This window comes from Haliotis rubra, unplaced genomic scaffold (assembly GCF_003918875.1).
Source record: "Haliotis rubra isolate DU_JTF1 unplaced genomic scaffold, ASM391887v1 Scf656, whole genome shotgun sequence".
Classification (NCBI taxonomy): Eukaryota; Metazoa; Mollusca; class Gastropoda; order Lepetellida; family Haliotidae; genus Haliotis; species Haliotis rubra.
In genome coordinates, this window is record NW_025767364.1 from 368,516 (window position 1) to 384,972 (window position 16,457).

At 39.6% G+C, this 16,457-nt stretch overlaps 1 protein-coding gene and 1 long non-coding RNA gene across 2 annotated transcripts in view; one reads left to right on the top strand and one right to left on the bottom strand.

Moving 5' to 3' along the window:
* Positions 1-16,457, top strand: part of LOC124257298 — an 88,733-nt gene that overhangs the window by 59,361 nt on the left and 12,915 nt on the right. The window contains exons 3-8 of the mRNA XM_046691311.1: positions 8,633-8,731; positions 10,455-10,580; positions 11,223-11,327; positions 13,423-13,503; positions 14,721-14,807; positions 15,285-15,368. Coding sequence (XP_046547267.1) covers positions 8,633-8,731; positions 10,455-10,580; positions 11,223-11,327; positions 13,423-13,503; positions 14,721-14,807; positions 15,285-15,368 — 582 coding nt within the window. The remainder of the gene's footprint in view (positions 1-8,632; positions 8,732-10,454; positions 10,581-11,222; positions 11,328-13,422; positions 13,504-14,720; positions 14,808-15,284; positions 15,369-16,457) is intronic.
* On the bottom strand, positions 641-16,391 carry LOC124257299. Its single transcript, XR_006893233.1, has 3 exons — positions 16,381-16,391; positions 1,576-1,579; positions 641-757 (listed from the first exon to the last, which is right to left on the bottom strand). It is a non-coding gene; the product is annotated as an uncharacterized LOC124257299 (long non-coding RNA).

A 16,457-nucleotide genomic window follows, 5' to 3' on the forward strand; every position in this document is an offset into this window, starting at 1 on the left:
ATTAATCAGACCACCACTATTCTTCATGAGTTTAATTTGATTTATATGTCCACAAGAGTAGAACTGTTGACAAATATATTTTGAAAAGAGTGTTTTGTACTTCAACTCATCAAGTATTTATCATGTTTATCAAAGTGAGATAAAATTGAATATATACAAACCATACATAGATACAATAGCATAACTTGTATCAGTTTTCCAAGACCCCTTACAGTGCTGTCAACCAAAATATTAGGCACCAAGAGAATTGGTCTTCAGCAACCCATGCTTGTCATAAGAGGTGACGGATCAGGTGATCAGGCTTACTGACTTGGTTGGCATATGTCATCATATCCCAATTGCATAGACCGATGCTCATATTGTTGATCACTTGATTGTTTACATGAATATATATATTTTTGTATTCATTTCCCTGTATTCATGAAACATGATATTTGCCTTCAATGTATTCATTACAGCCCCAATAACAGGGTATGAAACTCCCAAAAATGTCAGCCAGACCACAGGGCTGGTTAGATGTAAAACTTGCCAGCCCTGACCAAAACTTACCTGCCCACAAAAAATACTAATTGACTGACTAGCTTTATTTTTTACGAGTGAATTGATAATGATTTATTATCCTGAAATATGATGAATATCTTCATATACATGTCTAAATTTTAACCCAATGGTCGGGCAGATGGATTTGAGAATCTGGCAGTCTGTGTTGAAAATAACCCATCCGGGGTGGCCAGGCAGGCAGGTATTCCGAACGCTGCTAATAACTACATATGCCAATCTTTGGAGCTACTCTTATAGGCATGATTTCACACATTTTCAACAATATTGTGACCTATATTATGTTTATTGGGGCATATGCACTCACTTTAGCTTCCTATTGTTGCAATAAAAGACTTATTATCCCTTACGACTTGCCTGAAATTGATAATTGAAACTTCGAGGCAAACAGCTTCCAAACAGAGAACACTTGCCATGTATGGAAAGTAAACAATTGGTCCGTACATCGAAATCTGTCGCACACGGTGTTGTCAGTGTTTGCAGAACTGATTTCAATCACAAGTTGTGCATATGATATTCGTAAAGAGCGCTCAAAAGGACTCTTATGGGGTTCGCTAAAAGTAATCAGCCAGTAGAGGGCCCGAGAGTTGATTTAATGCAACGTTGCATTAATTCATTCAACCTTTTTCATTTACTATTGTAATCTAAATATGTAAAAAAATTTTTTTTATTATGTGTTAGCTTCCCCGAGGGCTGATAGTATTATTGAGAGAAATGCATTATTTATTTTTATTTGTAGAGAAGTGTGGTGTGAAATATTATCTTTGATCATTATCTGCATTGTATAAGCATAGATGAGCTGAAACAATTCAACCACTTAGTTGAAAATTCACCTAGGATCGAGATTTGTTTCGGAGTTTAAGTTTTTCTTTGAAGTTAAAAACATTTGGTCATATCTATACCGTTGTATGTATTAACATGGTGTATAGTTGAGCTTTGATTAAGTTAGAGGTACAAAACATCCAAGTTAAAGAAAGAAATCAGGCAAGTCAAATTTTTGTTGTCAACCATTTGAACATGTCTATCTAACTTTTCTGCCCATAAATTGTGCACTCAAAAATGAAAAAGTTGCATTTGTTTGATAAAACTGTTTTAAAAGACATATTATTTTAAGTTAACATCCTTCATAATCATCCCTAACATACAATTTTTAATTTGGTCTTCTACATTTTCTTGCTCGCATCATGTTGAGGCAGAAAAACATTAAAAAATTTTTGCCTTGCAAGTTGCGTTGATAAGAGAAATCCTATTTTCTTAATGTGCTGTAATCGGATATGTTTACTAAGAACTGCTCTGAGTCGGCCATCAGTGGTGGTCATTGCTCTTCTTCTGATGATGATGAAGCTGAGATGAATCAGGCTTTACTCTTGATGTGCCTGTCACTCCTCCCTGTTGTTTTTATTGCTCTAATATAAACACAGCCTGTTTGAGATTATGTGGAGCATTGATTTTATCATGAGATACAGACCTTGTTAATTATATAACTTGATAAAAATAAGGAGTAGAAGAAAAATTGTTGTAGTTGTGTTTTGTTTTATGGAGTAGCGCCTCCTTGTCATTCTTGTTTTAAGCTGTTTAAAAAAACATGGCAGTTCTATCTGTGTTTTACCCGTGAAGGTCTGGGTTAGACACATGTCATCGGTACCCAATTGCGCAGATCGATGCTCATGCTCTTGATCACTGGATTGTCTGGTCCAGACTATTATTTACAGACCGCCGCCATATAGCTGGAATATTGCTGAGTGCGGCATAAAACTAAACTCACTCACTCACTCTATCTGTGTTTGGTTATTTATATTATTAGTGATGAGGAAAACTGCAGCATACAGGGTTTTACCTTGACTTACAAAACTGCACTCTAGGTCAGGGCTGATCAGCGTATGTACGGATACAAAATATGCACGATACGGTTGGAAATAATTTAGAAAACGTAGCAGGTACACACCACAGCAATGGTGTACGGTCTTAGAATCATTTACAGTCATATTTATCTGAAAAAGTATTGTTTTATTGTTTTTTAAACCTGTTTACACAATGTGGACCCATCCCAGCCCTAAAACAAACGTTTAAGTTCCTTGTAATCGTAGTTCGGTATAAGGATTTCAGCTAAAATATACAGCAGTGGTACAGACCGTAAACAGTTTATTATGTTTGTCAGTTCGCTATAAGCATGTTTGTTATGACCATAGTTTACAATGTTTTGAACAAATTCTCCATTTTGTCTCCCAAGGTATCAGTCCCCACTATATTTCACAATTCTGTCACAGAATGTTTTGCAGAAGTGCCCTGTACAGAAATCCCATTTTGTGTGGAACTTTTGTGTGTTGTGACCGTTTGGACTTGACCGTCTGCTGCTGAATTCATCAAAAACACTACAGAATTTTAATATTCAAGTCAACAGCTGGTTTTAAATGTATAAAAACTGCACATTTGTGAACATTATTTGAATTTTTCATTTTAATTGTTTAAACTATTATTTAAACATTTGTGTTGAAGAAGGACAGTTTTCAAATGATCATATAAACATTCTGCTTTCATTTTCATTTTTGTTTCAGATTGTATTACATGAACCTTGATTATTGCTTAACGAAAGTCGATATTTGCATTTTTTCACAAACAGTGTCCGATTCACATCAATAAACCATTTTAGCTGTGGATCACATGTACCTTGATTATCGCTTAACGAAAGTGGATATTTGCATTTTTTCACAAACAGCGTCCGATTCACATCAATAAACCATTTTAGCTGTGGATCAATATAAGATTAAACTACCTCCAACATGTCAACTGGATTTGAACTATGAAACGGAACCATACAAAATTCCAAAATTGTGTGCAGAAGAATAAAGAACTGATTGCACGATTTGCGAAAAATGACCCCAAATCTGATTCTTTTGGCTGCTGAATACAACAGGATCTGATTTAGTTTGGAGTCTTCGGCGAAAAAATGCCTCCCTCAGCTCACCACTGGGAATCACCTATCCTTGCCCTGCAAAGGGACTTAAGTCTGCATAGTAAGTTGTAGTACTTTAGACCGCTGGGCTAGCCATACTTGATGTGGAGCAAGCAAGATAGGTTGTGAAATAATCCCGTATTTTTACAACATAATTAGTGAGAGGTTTGAGGATTTCCCCACTTAGAACAAACAAAATATCATTTGAGACATCACTTAAGCAGCTTTAGGTATTAATGAACCAAATGTCAACATGGCTAAGATCTCAACTTAGAAATGGAAATGAGTTTGTCAAATCTTAGCATTGATGCCATTGTATCCTTGATTTTGTACTTTAGTACTTTCGATACTACCTGTTTGTCGTACAGATCAGAGACTATTTAAGCAGATCCTGGTTTTGAAGGCTTACACAGAATTTCATGTTTACCAGAGATGGAACACTATATTTCTTCATACGATGTTTCAAGACCAAAATAGTGTCAAACAGAATGTCGTCATATGGACTTGTTAAAATGCAGTAATGTAATGTTTAAAGGAAATACAAGATTGATTGGATGAAAGCGTGGGAGAGAATACTCTTGTTTGTCTTCTAATATTTGGGGTAGTATCCATGTTTACTGTATTTCAAATCAATCATTTATCAAAACTTTATTTCCATACAAAGGCCAGATATAGAAATCTGTATAACCATTGTTTCTTGGGGTGACTATTGAGAAACAACTATTGCAATAGCGATAGTCTATTATACAACATACTATTGTGATGGTGGTGGTGGTAGTCTATTGAGACTAACTATTGTGACGGTGGTAGTCTATTGAGACTAACTATTGTGATGGTGGTAGTCTATTGAGACTAACTATTGTGATGGTGGTAGTCTATTGAGACTAACTATTGTGATGGTGGTAGTCTATTGAGACTAACTATTGTAATACTATTGCAATAATCTTTTTCTCCTTGAATTGTCTCATTTGAAGTCATTTCCCAAATGTATAGTTTATATGAAAAAAATACAAGTTGATATAGTTTCTGTCTCTTTTAATAGGAGAGCGGAAGGTCGCGGGTTCGATCCCCGACCACGTCATACCAAAAGACGTTCAAATATGGTACTTGTTGGTCCCTGCCTGGCTCTCGGCATTAATGGGTACAACAAGGACTGGTTGGCTCGGAGTCTGTTTTTTGTGTCTGAGTGGGGTATTCATGCTTCACTGCGGCATGGTATCTCAGTGGGGTTGGACTATAAAACCAGCTTCAGTCTGGGCTAGTACAAGCAGCCACACATACACATACACACGCATGCACGTCGTCATATGAGCGAAATATTCTCAAGCACGGCGTTAAACCCAATTTCACCTCATCTCACCTCTTTTAATAACTGACAAGAAACTTGAAACTCAGATCAAGTAAACAGTCATGTTTGTTTATGAGGTAACAGGGGCAGACAATTCTAAATCAGAGGGAACCAATCTAGTACTTCCTGTATTTTGCTCTGCACATCTATCAACGGAAGTCAAGTACTGTCGATAGCCACACATTCTAATTACCATCGATGCACCGATAGTTTTTGGTTTCTAACATCGATTGGTTGCTATCAGAGACTAAACAATTGCAATCCATCAATAGTTCGATGCATCGTTACAGCTGTAATTATTTCTGCTTCTATTTATTGTAATTGTATCAGTCTCAAATAATGAATATATCAGTGTTTCTAAGTGCTCTTGGTCGAGTGAACCACTAAATGTAGGACTGAACAGAAATACTGAAATCACAAAGCCGATGATCATCTATTGTGCTGTCATTCTTGGCTTCCAGATGGTGCATGTTATGAATATTGATCCTGTTTAATTCTAGAGTAAATGTTAGTCAACATTGCTTTGTGTTGTATGCATGTTTGGACAAAGAAGGTTGTACATCTCATTACAGCCATAGCAATGTGGGAGGTTTCTTGAGGGTAAGGGGCGGGGTAGGCTGATGGTTAAAGCGTCCGCTCGTCATGCTGAAGACCTGGGTTCGATTCCCCACATGGGTACAATGTGTAAAGCCAATTTCTGGTGTTCCCTGTCGTGATATTGCTGGAATATTGCTAAAAGCAGCATAAAACCAAACTCACTCACTCACTTTAAGTGTAACCTTAATACTGTATGCTTCAGAGGTCGTAGCTAGTCCTGCTTGAACAAGACAAAATGTTTGCTGTTTTCTAAACTGTCACTTATATTCTGCATTTTCAGTTTCATTTTAGTGAAATTTAAACATTGAAAACTGGTTCAGAATTATAGCCCTCAAATACCGTAGTCAGTGAGGAGTATCGTCATTGTACTCCGCACAGTCTTTAGTCACAGACTCATGTGAATTTTGAAGTTGTCATTATTGAGTTTAATGACGTGTTGGGGGTGGTGGGTTGGCCTAATGGGTTAAGCTAGTGTTGGGAATTGGTTAAAATCTCATAATTGAGGATTGGTTCATTACGACCGATCAATCATCAAAAATAATTGGTTAGCGTCATTTGTCAAATTTTCCTGGTTATGTTTGTTAATGCACGGAAAATAAAGAAAAAACATGAGTTTTTTGCAAATTGCACAAAATGCATTTGCAAATTTTATATCTTTAAAGGATGACTAGTATGTTAGGAACATACATTTCCTGGAATCTTTAAGATAAACTCAATCCTGACTTGGAACGAGCTGGTAGTGCTTATGAAATGTAACAGACAAAACCAACCTTGTGAAACATATTGTTAAAGCAAACAAGTGGTCCAAAATTGTTTGTGTTCGATTATGAGAAAACATGGTCGATTGCTTGGTCGTTTAGTCATTGCGACCAATCTTCAATTATTTCAATTAATCGGAAGACCACTAGTTAAAGGGTCACCTCATCACACTAAAGTGAGTGAGTGAGTTTAGTTTTACGCCGCTTTTAGCAATATTACAGCAACATCATGGCAGGGGACACCAGAAATGGGCTTCACACTTTGTACCCAAATGGGGAATCGAACCTGGGTCTTCGGCGTGACGAGCCAACACTTTACCCACTAGACTACCCCACTGCCCCCATCACACTAAAGACCCGGGTTTGATTCCCCACATGGGTACAATGTGTGAAGCCCATTTCTGGTGTCCCCAGCGTGATATTGCTGGAATATTGCTAAAAGCGGCGTAAAACCAAACTCAGTCAGTCAGTCAGCCATCACACTAAATACCCGGGTTTGATTCCCCACATGGGTACTATGTGTGAAGTACATTTCTAGTGTCCCCAGCGTGATATTGCTGGAATATTGCTAAAAGTGGTGTAAAACCAAACTCAATCAGGGAATAACAACCAGCCCCATAGATTTTGACTTGTCTCAAACTAGAGGCCCTGTTGAACCATGGTATATGCAGGGATAAGATTGGAAGCTCTCTTCATTAGCCATTGATCAAGGATGCCTGCTCATCTTGAACATGTTCAACATAGGGTTATGGTAATGCATAAGAATCTGAGGTGATGATAACCTTATGTTCGATAAATAAAATGAGACATTGTGTTTAAGACATATGAAAGTATTTTCATATTTATATAACCAGGACGACTGAGAAGAAGAAATGCTAATGTTTTGCCTATATTTCTTTTGCAATTTAAATCATATTTTTGACGACACAAATATGTGATTAGACTGAATAATGGATGTGGTGACAAGTTGGAGCCAGAATATTTATATAGATGAGAACAGAGGAAAAGAAACACTAATAATTTTTCAACATTTCTTTTACAATTTTGAAAACAATTTTGACCGACACAAATATGTGATTAGACTGAATAATGGATGTGGTAATGTGTAGTAGTCTGAATATTTTCTTTCTTTAAGTAGAGCATGGTGACAGAATGGTTATCAGTCCTTGTTAGTAGACATTGTTACATGTTTCACATCCGAGGTGCAAATAATTAACATAATTAGTAAATTATATTGATGCAGGTTGAAACCTGTGCGTGGAATTGTTGAGTTGAAATCACCATGATGAGCAGAACAATGCTGTAAAAACATCTATCATTTGTCTACCGGTGTAACAGGCCAAACTTTCCTCCGGGCTAAACCTTCCATGAGGAAACTTTGGCCTCCCTTCTCTCTCTCTCTCTCTCTCTCCTCTCTCTCTCTTAATCTTCCACGGGAAAGTTTGTCCTAGGCCAAACTTTCCCCACCCATTGAATCAACTTTAAAGGCTACTTCTTTCCTACCCTTGTTCTTATGTCAAAAGGGGGAGATTCTGGCCTAGCTAGGCTATTTCTACCCAGACCTTGTTTTTATGTTTATGTTCATCTTGAAAGTTGAAAAAGTTAGAAACGAAAACAAGACATAGCTATACACGTGAACACATTGATAAGATATTCATGTTGATGTCAAGTTCCATTAACAATTTACAGGTAATCTTCATCTTCATATATAACATGTACATGGTTCACATTTTATAATCTTATGTAAGGTGAAATTAAAGAAAAGCAAGCATGAAATGAAATAAAGTATGTAAGAGCATGTTAATGATCAAATGAAACAAAGTATGTAAGAGCATGTTAATGATGCAGATGTCATGAGTATGTAAGAGCATGTTAATGATGCAGATGTTTGAGTGACTAAGTTTGGTTTTACGCCGCTTTTAGTAATATTTCAGCAACATCCCGATGGGGGACACCAGAAATGGACTTCACACATTGTACCCATGTGGGGAATTGAACCCAGGCTTTCGGCATGACGAGCGAATGCTTTAACCACTAGGCTACCCCACTGCCCCGACCTGGGTTCGATTCCCCATAAGAGTACAATGTGTGAAACCCATTTCTGGTGTCCCTGCCATGATATTGCTTGCATTTTTGCTAAAAGCGGCGTAAAACCATGATTACTCCCCTTTATTATCATGTTCATAATGAAATGCACTGATGCATGCCATATGGGTGTGTGGAGCAGCTGGCCTATAGAAATACAGAAAGCGCTTCCATTTAAGGCTGCCTGGAATTTATCCCAATCATTGAAATCCATAACGACAAATTCTTGTTGTGCTGGGTATGCTAGTATATACATGAAACTTTAACGATATGTTAGTTAATCTATTTGATTTATAAATGGACACAAAAGGTAACATGGTGATTTTGTTTCAGGAGTCTATCGAGGATGCTGTTCGGGACGTGAACCCCGACCGAGTGTTGTCCCTCATCTCCCCAGCCAGCTACGACATCAACTCCAATTTTCAGCTGGCTGTAAGTGCATGATGCTGTTGTCTAGACGACCATGATGTGGAACAATGTCACGTTCCACCTCGCCAGCTGGGAATAAACATTAATGAATTCAGGCTGAATGTCTGTTGCCACCTGTGACATTCAAACAAATAGTGAAATGGTTTTTTTTGTTGGGAATTATCTTCTTTGTCTACTTAAATTTCTAAGGAGTTTTACATGTTACAGCTAATGCATCATGCAGTCCCCCGTAGGGAGATGATTATGTCCCCAGTATCCTCAGGCCTACCAAAGAAAACTTTCCCACTGTGCAGAAAAACGCATTTATAAAAGCCCACATTTATCGTGGAAATAGCAACATAAAGATAATACCTCGCTACTGAAACAGTAAAAACGGCAATGAAAGACTATGAAACTGCAACATTTTTATATCAGCGAATTTTGACCTCTACTGCGCATGCGCATTACGATCTGTGCTACTTTCCAATTTCCAAGCAACCGTGAATCGCCTCGCGTAGAAAAAGTATATATGTCGAAATAATTGCTGTCAATCATTTCATAAGAATGGAAAGTTAACTAAACAAGTGTGAACACAAGAATCATGATGATAAATGCCAAATAACACAACAGAAATACTTAAAAAGGGAATGTAACTTTTGTCCAACCTGGAAAATGTCAACATGCGGTCGAGACTTCCTCTTCCATGTGCGCATGCGCAAAATCGAAGTGGCAGGCTCTTCAATTTTTTTATACAGTTTTAGCGATTTAAAGTTGCTGTTTTACTGTTTAGTAGCGAGTATTATGTTTAGGTATTATGTTTATGTTGCTATTTCCACGAAAGTTAATGTGGGATTTTACTCAAATTTCAAACTGAGTTTGACAATTTGAAACATCTGAATTGTTAACTCAACTGCATTTTTCTGCACAGTGGCAAAGTTTTCTTTGTTTGTGGGCCTGAGTAAAACCTGATCAGGTCATAATGGACAACCTACTGGATGGGGTGGTCTGGATCGGTGACCTGGTTCAATGGCCAGTGTGACTTGGTTTATAACTTCGCCTCATACTCCGATGGCAGGGATTGATGTTGACATCAGTCATGGTCTGGCCAGGATTAAATTATTTACAGGCTGTTAGTGTTTGATTGTTGTTTAAAGCCACACTCAGCAATTTTCCAGCTATATGGCAGCAGTCTGTAAATAATTGAGTCTGGACCAGACAATCCAGTGATCAACATTACGAGCATCAATCTATACATTTGGCAGACAATGACATGCATCATCCAAGTCTGCAAGCCCGATCACCCCATCCCATTACTGCCTCTTTTAACAAGCATGAGTTGCTGAAGACAATTGTAACCTGGATCTTCACAGGTATAGTAAGGCTGTAATCATATAGCAGATACCCGTGAAGATCCGGGTTAGAATATTGGCCTTCAGTAACCCATGCTTGTCGTAAGAGGCGACTAAGAGGATAGGGTGGTCAGGCTCGCTGACTTGGTTGACACATGTCATCGGTTCCCAATTGCGCAGATCGATGCTCATGTTGTTGATCAGTGGATTGTCTGTCCAAACTCGATTATTTACAGACCGCCTGCCATATAGCTGGAATATTGCTGAGTGTGGCATAAAACTAAACTCACTCACTCACTCATATAGCAGAATATTGCTGAGTACTGCATTAAACAACAAACAAACAAATCACTTCTGTCACTGATTCACGAACATGCTGTTATTTCCTGTCAACACAGTTGCCGCCGGACATATTCTTCACAGCAGTAGATGGGGTCACGGCCAAGCCCAAGGAGTACCGCTGTGCCGCACAGATGGTGTACCTCCTCCGCAACATTGGAGCGCAGATCAATGTACAGGATGGGGTGAGCAAACTTCACAGGCTTAATCAGATCTTTTTGGTTATGAATTCTGTTACTAAAACTGAGGAAATGAAAAACAAGTATTTTTTCAAAATATTTTTATTACTGATGACCCAAGTTAGACATAGAATAGAGGAGAATATGTTTCTCTAATCTTACATCACAGTATTTAGACCATGAAATTATTTTTAGTACACAATGTATTTATTAATTTACCATCAAAGTTCACTTCTGTAAAGGAATCTCTCTTGCCGTGGTTTACATGACAGGGCAGAATTAACTGAAGGGGTAGTAACTCCAGACAAGTTCGGGAACTTTAAGTTATGTCAGACTTTTTCATTTTAAAATAGAAATCCTACAAAGCTGAAATTTGGGTGTTGGGGTGTGTTGAGTCTGTAAATTAATTAAAAAAGAAAAGGACCCACAGTGTGGAAGAGATAGAAATATCTTAGAGGCCAGATCCATGAATCAAATATTGTAAATGACACTTTTAGAACATTGACATTAACAGGATGTATTGTGTGGAAAACAGTTTTTTATCAGTTTGACACCAGCTCCCAATCACTTGACGCTAATCAAGAGTCAGACTCCAGGGACAGAGATTTATTCCAGACTGTCAAGATCCCATACTGATTGTGTTTACAGAATGGAGACACACCCTTGTTGAAGTACCTGAAGACTGGCAGCGTCCAGCCTGATGTGGTGGAGGCCTTTCTTCGGTGTAACGCTGACGTCTACCTCTCCAACAAGGTAGGTCAAGCAAAACCTGCTCATCTCAGAATATCCTAAAATATGATGGGATGTGTTAGTGTGAGGAATTATTGTTCTAGAGGTGAACTGGATTCCTTTTAATATTTATTCTATATAGTCTATAAGATTGGTAGGTTGGTTTGTTGTTTAACGCTGCACCGGCAATATTCCAGCTATATGGCGGTGGTCTGTAAATAATCGAGTCTGGACCAGACAATCCAGTGATCAACAACATGAGCATCCAGGGTTCCAGATAAGGGCCGTATCGGCGTATGTACGGATTAAAAATATGCACGATATACGTTAAGAAATAATTTAGAAAACGTAGCAGATACGCACCACAGCAGTGGTGTACGGTCTTAGAATCATTTACAGACGTATGTGTTTGACAAAATTGATTTATTGTTTATTGACCTGTTTACACAAGAATAGCAATGTTGTGGTGCATATATGAAATGAAACACAAGATTACTGATACTCCATTCAGTACTCTAAATGTACTCTTAAGTTTTTCCAGTACTCCTATATTGAAAAAAAAGGAGTACGTCCTACTCCTGATGTTGAAAAATTATCTGGAGCCCAGGGTAAGGATATCCTGATGTGATGTGATAATGATCATTTGTTTCATAAATTATTCCTTAGCTGGAGACTGCAGTCGATAACCATCGCTGTGTGTGAATTTGAGAACTGACCAAACATGGTTTTGACATACATTAGGACATGGCAGGCCTTGCAGCTTTACCTCCCTTAGCCTTACAAGGATACTGTTTATGATCCTTGGTCAGTCAGCAAGGTGCGATTGCTCGTTTTTTTAAGGCAGCCATTGTTAACAGTGAAAGTTCTGGTATGTTCCTACATTAACATGACACTGCATGATGACACAGAAGCTGTATTCAAGTGGTGGTAAACCTGACTTGCGGTGGGGTAGTCTAGTGGTTAAAGCTGTTTGCTTGTCATGCCAAAGACCCGGGTTCCATTCCCCACATGGGTACAATGTGTGAAGACCATTTCTGGTGTCCCCCGCTGTGATATTGCTGGAATATTGCTAAAACCGGCGTAAAACTAATTCACTCACTCATACTTTACTATAGCGACTCTGCGGTCCAGTGGGTAGAGCATCTGTCAGGAAAGTTGAAGGACAGTGGTTAAATCACTAATCCTTCTTAGGACAGTGGTTAAATCACTAATCCTTCTTATTACCACCTCCGTGGTGTAGTGGTTAGAGTGGAAGGTCGCTGGGTTCGATCCCCAACCGCATCATACCAAAAGACGTTAAAATATGGTACTTGTTGGTCCCTGCCTGGCGCTCGGGTACAACAAGGACTGGTCGGCTCGGAGTCAGTATACTGTGTCTGAGTGGGGTATTCATGCTTCACTGCGGCATAGTATCTCAGTGGGCTAGCACTATAAAACCAGCTTAAGTCTGGGCTAGTACAAGCAGCCGCACATACATATACACACACATGCACGTCGTCATATGAGCGAAATATTCTCAAGCACGACATAAAACCCAATTTCACCTCACCTCACCTTTAAGGGTCCTTGCAAGCAATTTTGACTGTCTTGGAGTAACGATGTAATGACCTGTATGTTTTGATAATTTCTTTGGAGTCTGGAATGAATCTTTGATCATGTGGAGTGAGGGATGAAATGATGCTGTGAAAGAAACAACCAAACACCCAGCAAAGTCATAGATGGGGTGTGGGTACAATGAGCAGTATTGTGCGTTCATCGGGATACAGTGGATATTTTTCTGTGTCCATTTTCCACATTTGTGTGTATGGGACGCACATTTGCACATCGTGTAGAACCCAGGTTTACTGCTTCTGCATGAAATAGTCGTGTACAAATATCTTCTCCATTATTTCAACATCATGTGTAAATGCGAAGCAGCACAAAACCCAGCTAACTCACTCACTCACTCATGTTTTGTTGTGCTGCAGGTAGGGGAACCCAGCTCACTCACTCACTCATGTTTTGTTGTGCTGCAGGTAGGGGAACCCAGCTCACTCACTCATGTTTTGTTGTGCTGCAGGTAGGGGAACCCAACTCACTCTCTCACTCACTCACTCACTCATGTTTTGTTGTGCTGCAGGTAGGGGAATACCCCCTGGAAGTGGTGACTGTGTGTCCGGACATCCCCAAGTCTGTTAAAGATGTCTTCATGAAATATGTGGTAGGTAACCATGGTTACTCATACTTCTAGTTTGTTGCTATGTGACTGAGATGCAAGTACTGATGCTTAATGTCCATTGTACGTACAAGGATCACAACAGAGACATGACTTGACAGGCATATAACATTTCAAGTTTAAGGAACCTGGTGTTTGCTTGTCAACCCAAAGGCCTGGGCAGAGATGCCAACCACTCCGATTTTGGAGGAGTTACTCTGATTTTCAAATACAAAATCTGCTCTCTGATTTCTCTTTAAAAAAATCTGATTTTTGAGAAAAATTCTGAATTTATTTTTGCGGTATACAATTTCATAAGTCGCCGGTGATTTATTTGAGTGAACACTGGTAAAAGCATTCAGAAGCTTAGCGTTTGATCCTTTGGGTGTCGATTGTGTATATTCCGTGTTATTGACGATGAAGATTCACAAAGTTTTTCCAAATGCATGTCAAAGTGAAACAAATGGCAGAGCCGACCAAGCGCTCATCGCCCAACTCGCACCTTTGGTGCTCAGGCCTGGCTTTCAGCCAGTCATGACTCCGTTTTCCTTAGATTCAGGGTTGGCATCTCTGCCTGGGTTCAATTCTCTCATGGGTATAATGTGTGAAACCCATTTCTAGTGTCCTGACAGCTTTACATATAATTTGCTGAAATATTGCTTTACCGGTATTTACAGGTTCAGACATATAATACCCTCACTCAAAGTGAGATAGTAGATGGGTAGTAATTTAGCCTAATGGTTAAAATGTTATTAAAGCTTATCACACTGAATGGGTGCAATGTATAAGTAGTTTTGTGTAAAAATACTTCCATTTCTACATGTCCCCCGCAATATAGTGATATTGCTGGCAATATTGCTAAAACCATAATACTCACTCACGCCAAAGGCGAGTGGGTAGCCTAATGGTAGTAATTTAGCCTAGTGGTTCAAAAGTTCCAGGTTCAATCACACATGGGTGCAATGTGAAGCCCATTTCTGGTGTCCCCCGCAGTGATATTGCTGGAATATTGCTAAAACCATACTCACTCACTAACGTCAGTGACAGACTATGTACTCAAGTGGACAGTTCATTGTTCAGCTAGAACTTACAACAAAAACATTATTCGTTGAATCCCAAATATTCACACATAAGTTGAAAATATGTATCCCTGTCATTGATCACTATCTTGTTTACAACATCTTCTATGGAGTATGTCAGCTCATATCACTCCCATCTTTCAGCCTGGTATCTGGGAGGCTGTAGAAGGAGACGATGCCATGAATGTACGGAAACTCATCAACCAGTGGTGTCGAGTCGACATTGAGAAGGTGAGTGGAGGAACTTCGACAAACATCACACCCTGTTGGGTATCTGGGATAGAATTGGGACCCTGTTGGGAGTCAGGGATAGAATCACACCCTGTTGTTGGGAGTCTGGGGATAGAATAGGACCCTGGGGAGTCAGGGCTAGAATGGGACCCTGTTGGGAGTCAGGGCTAGAATAGGACCCTGTTGGGAGTCTTGGGATAGTCAGGGCTAGAATAGGACCCTGTTGGGAGTCAGGGCTAGAATGGGACCCTGTTGGGAGTCAGGGCTAGAATAGGACCCTGTTGGGAGTCTGGGCTAGAATAGGACCCTGTTGGGAGTCAGGGATAGAATAGGACCCTGTTGGGAGTCTAGGATAAAATGGGACCCTGTTGGGAGTCTTGGATAGAATAGGACCCTGTTGGGAGTCAGGGCTAGAATGGGAGCCGTGATGCATCTGTCTGCTGGGAAGTGAGTAACAAGTCAGTATTTGTCTTTCAGAACGGGAAGAGTTTGTTGCAGCTGTCTCTGGACATCGGGACGGAGAGCATCATCCGGGTCATCAGTGGGATCCGGCCCTCTATGGTGAGTCCTGTCGGCAGATACACGCTGATGACCACAGATATACTGGGACGTATCCACAAGGCATTCATAGCACTACGTCATTTGTTAGCCAATGATATAGTAGAGAGTTACGATTGATCGTAATGTTACATACACATCTACTGGGACGCATCTACAAAGTGTTCATAGCACTATGTCAGTAGTTAGCCAACGATATAGTAGAGAGTTACGATTGATCGTAATGTTACGAACACTTTCTGGATCAGGAAACGGGTCAAAAATAGTTTGATGATCATTCAGTATTACCGTCAAGTATTTTCTGGAAGATATAGAAAAAATGATAACTAAAACATCTGAAAACTCGATCTGCAAAGTCCATTGAGCTAAGCCAACATGAGACTATTCATTCAAATCGACATTCTAACAATATAAGGAATCTTAGGGCACTGTTGCGACCATTGAGGTTCCTAAATAACCCTTGACGTCTCTAGTGCACCTGACTTTACCTAACTATATACATTTGGGGTTCCAGGGATGAAGGGCGGTGGGGTAGCCTAGTGGTTAAAGCGTTGCCTCGTCACGCCGAAGACCCGGGTTCGATTCCCCACATGGGCACAATGTGTTAAGCCCATTTCTGGTGTCCCCAGCCGGGATATTGCTGGAATATTGCTAAAAGCGGCGTAAAACTAAACTTAGTCAGTCAGTCAGTCCAGGGATGAATAGGCCCCAGTTCACATATTGATGACTGATGGAGAGGTGCTTATATTGTTTGACTTATCCTGAGTGGTGCCTTATATGGAGAATAGTTTGACCCTCCTGGCCAGTGACTATGGCAAGCAGACTTAAGCTGGACTGAGGCACTCACTAGGGAGAAAGCTCGTCCTTTGCAGGAGGAACGTGGGTGGCCAGAAGGTCTCAGGTGCCACAGTTTGTTGTACGGAGTTGTGGAAGGGAAACCTTTGGGTTTGAAGCTCATGTATTTCCTGATTATCATTCTGGGTATCAGCACCATACACATGATCATAAGTTTTACAATGTTTTTTTATTTTTAAGGCTTTTCATCACTCTGGATTTTTCCTCGTTTAAGTTGTCACACCATTATATACAGTC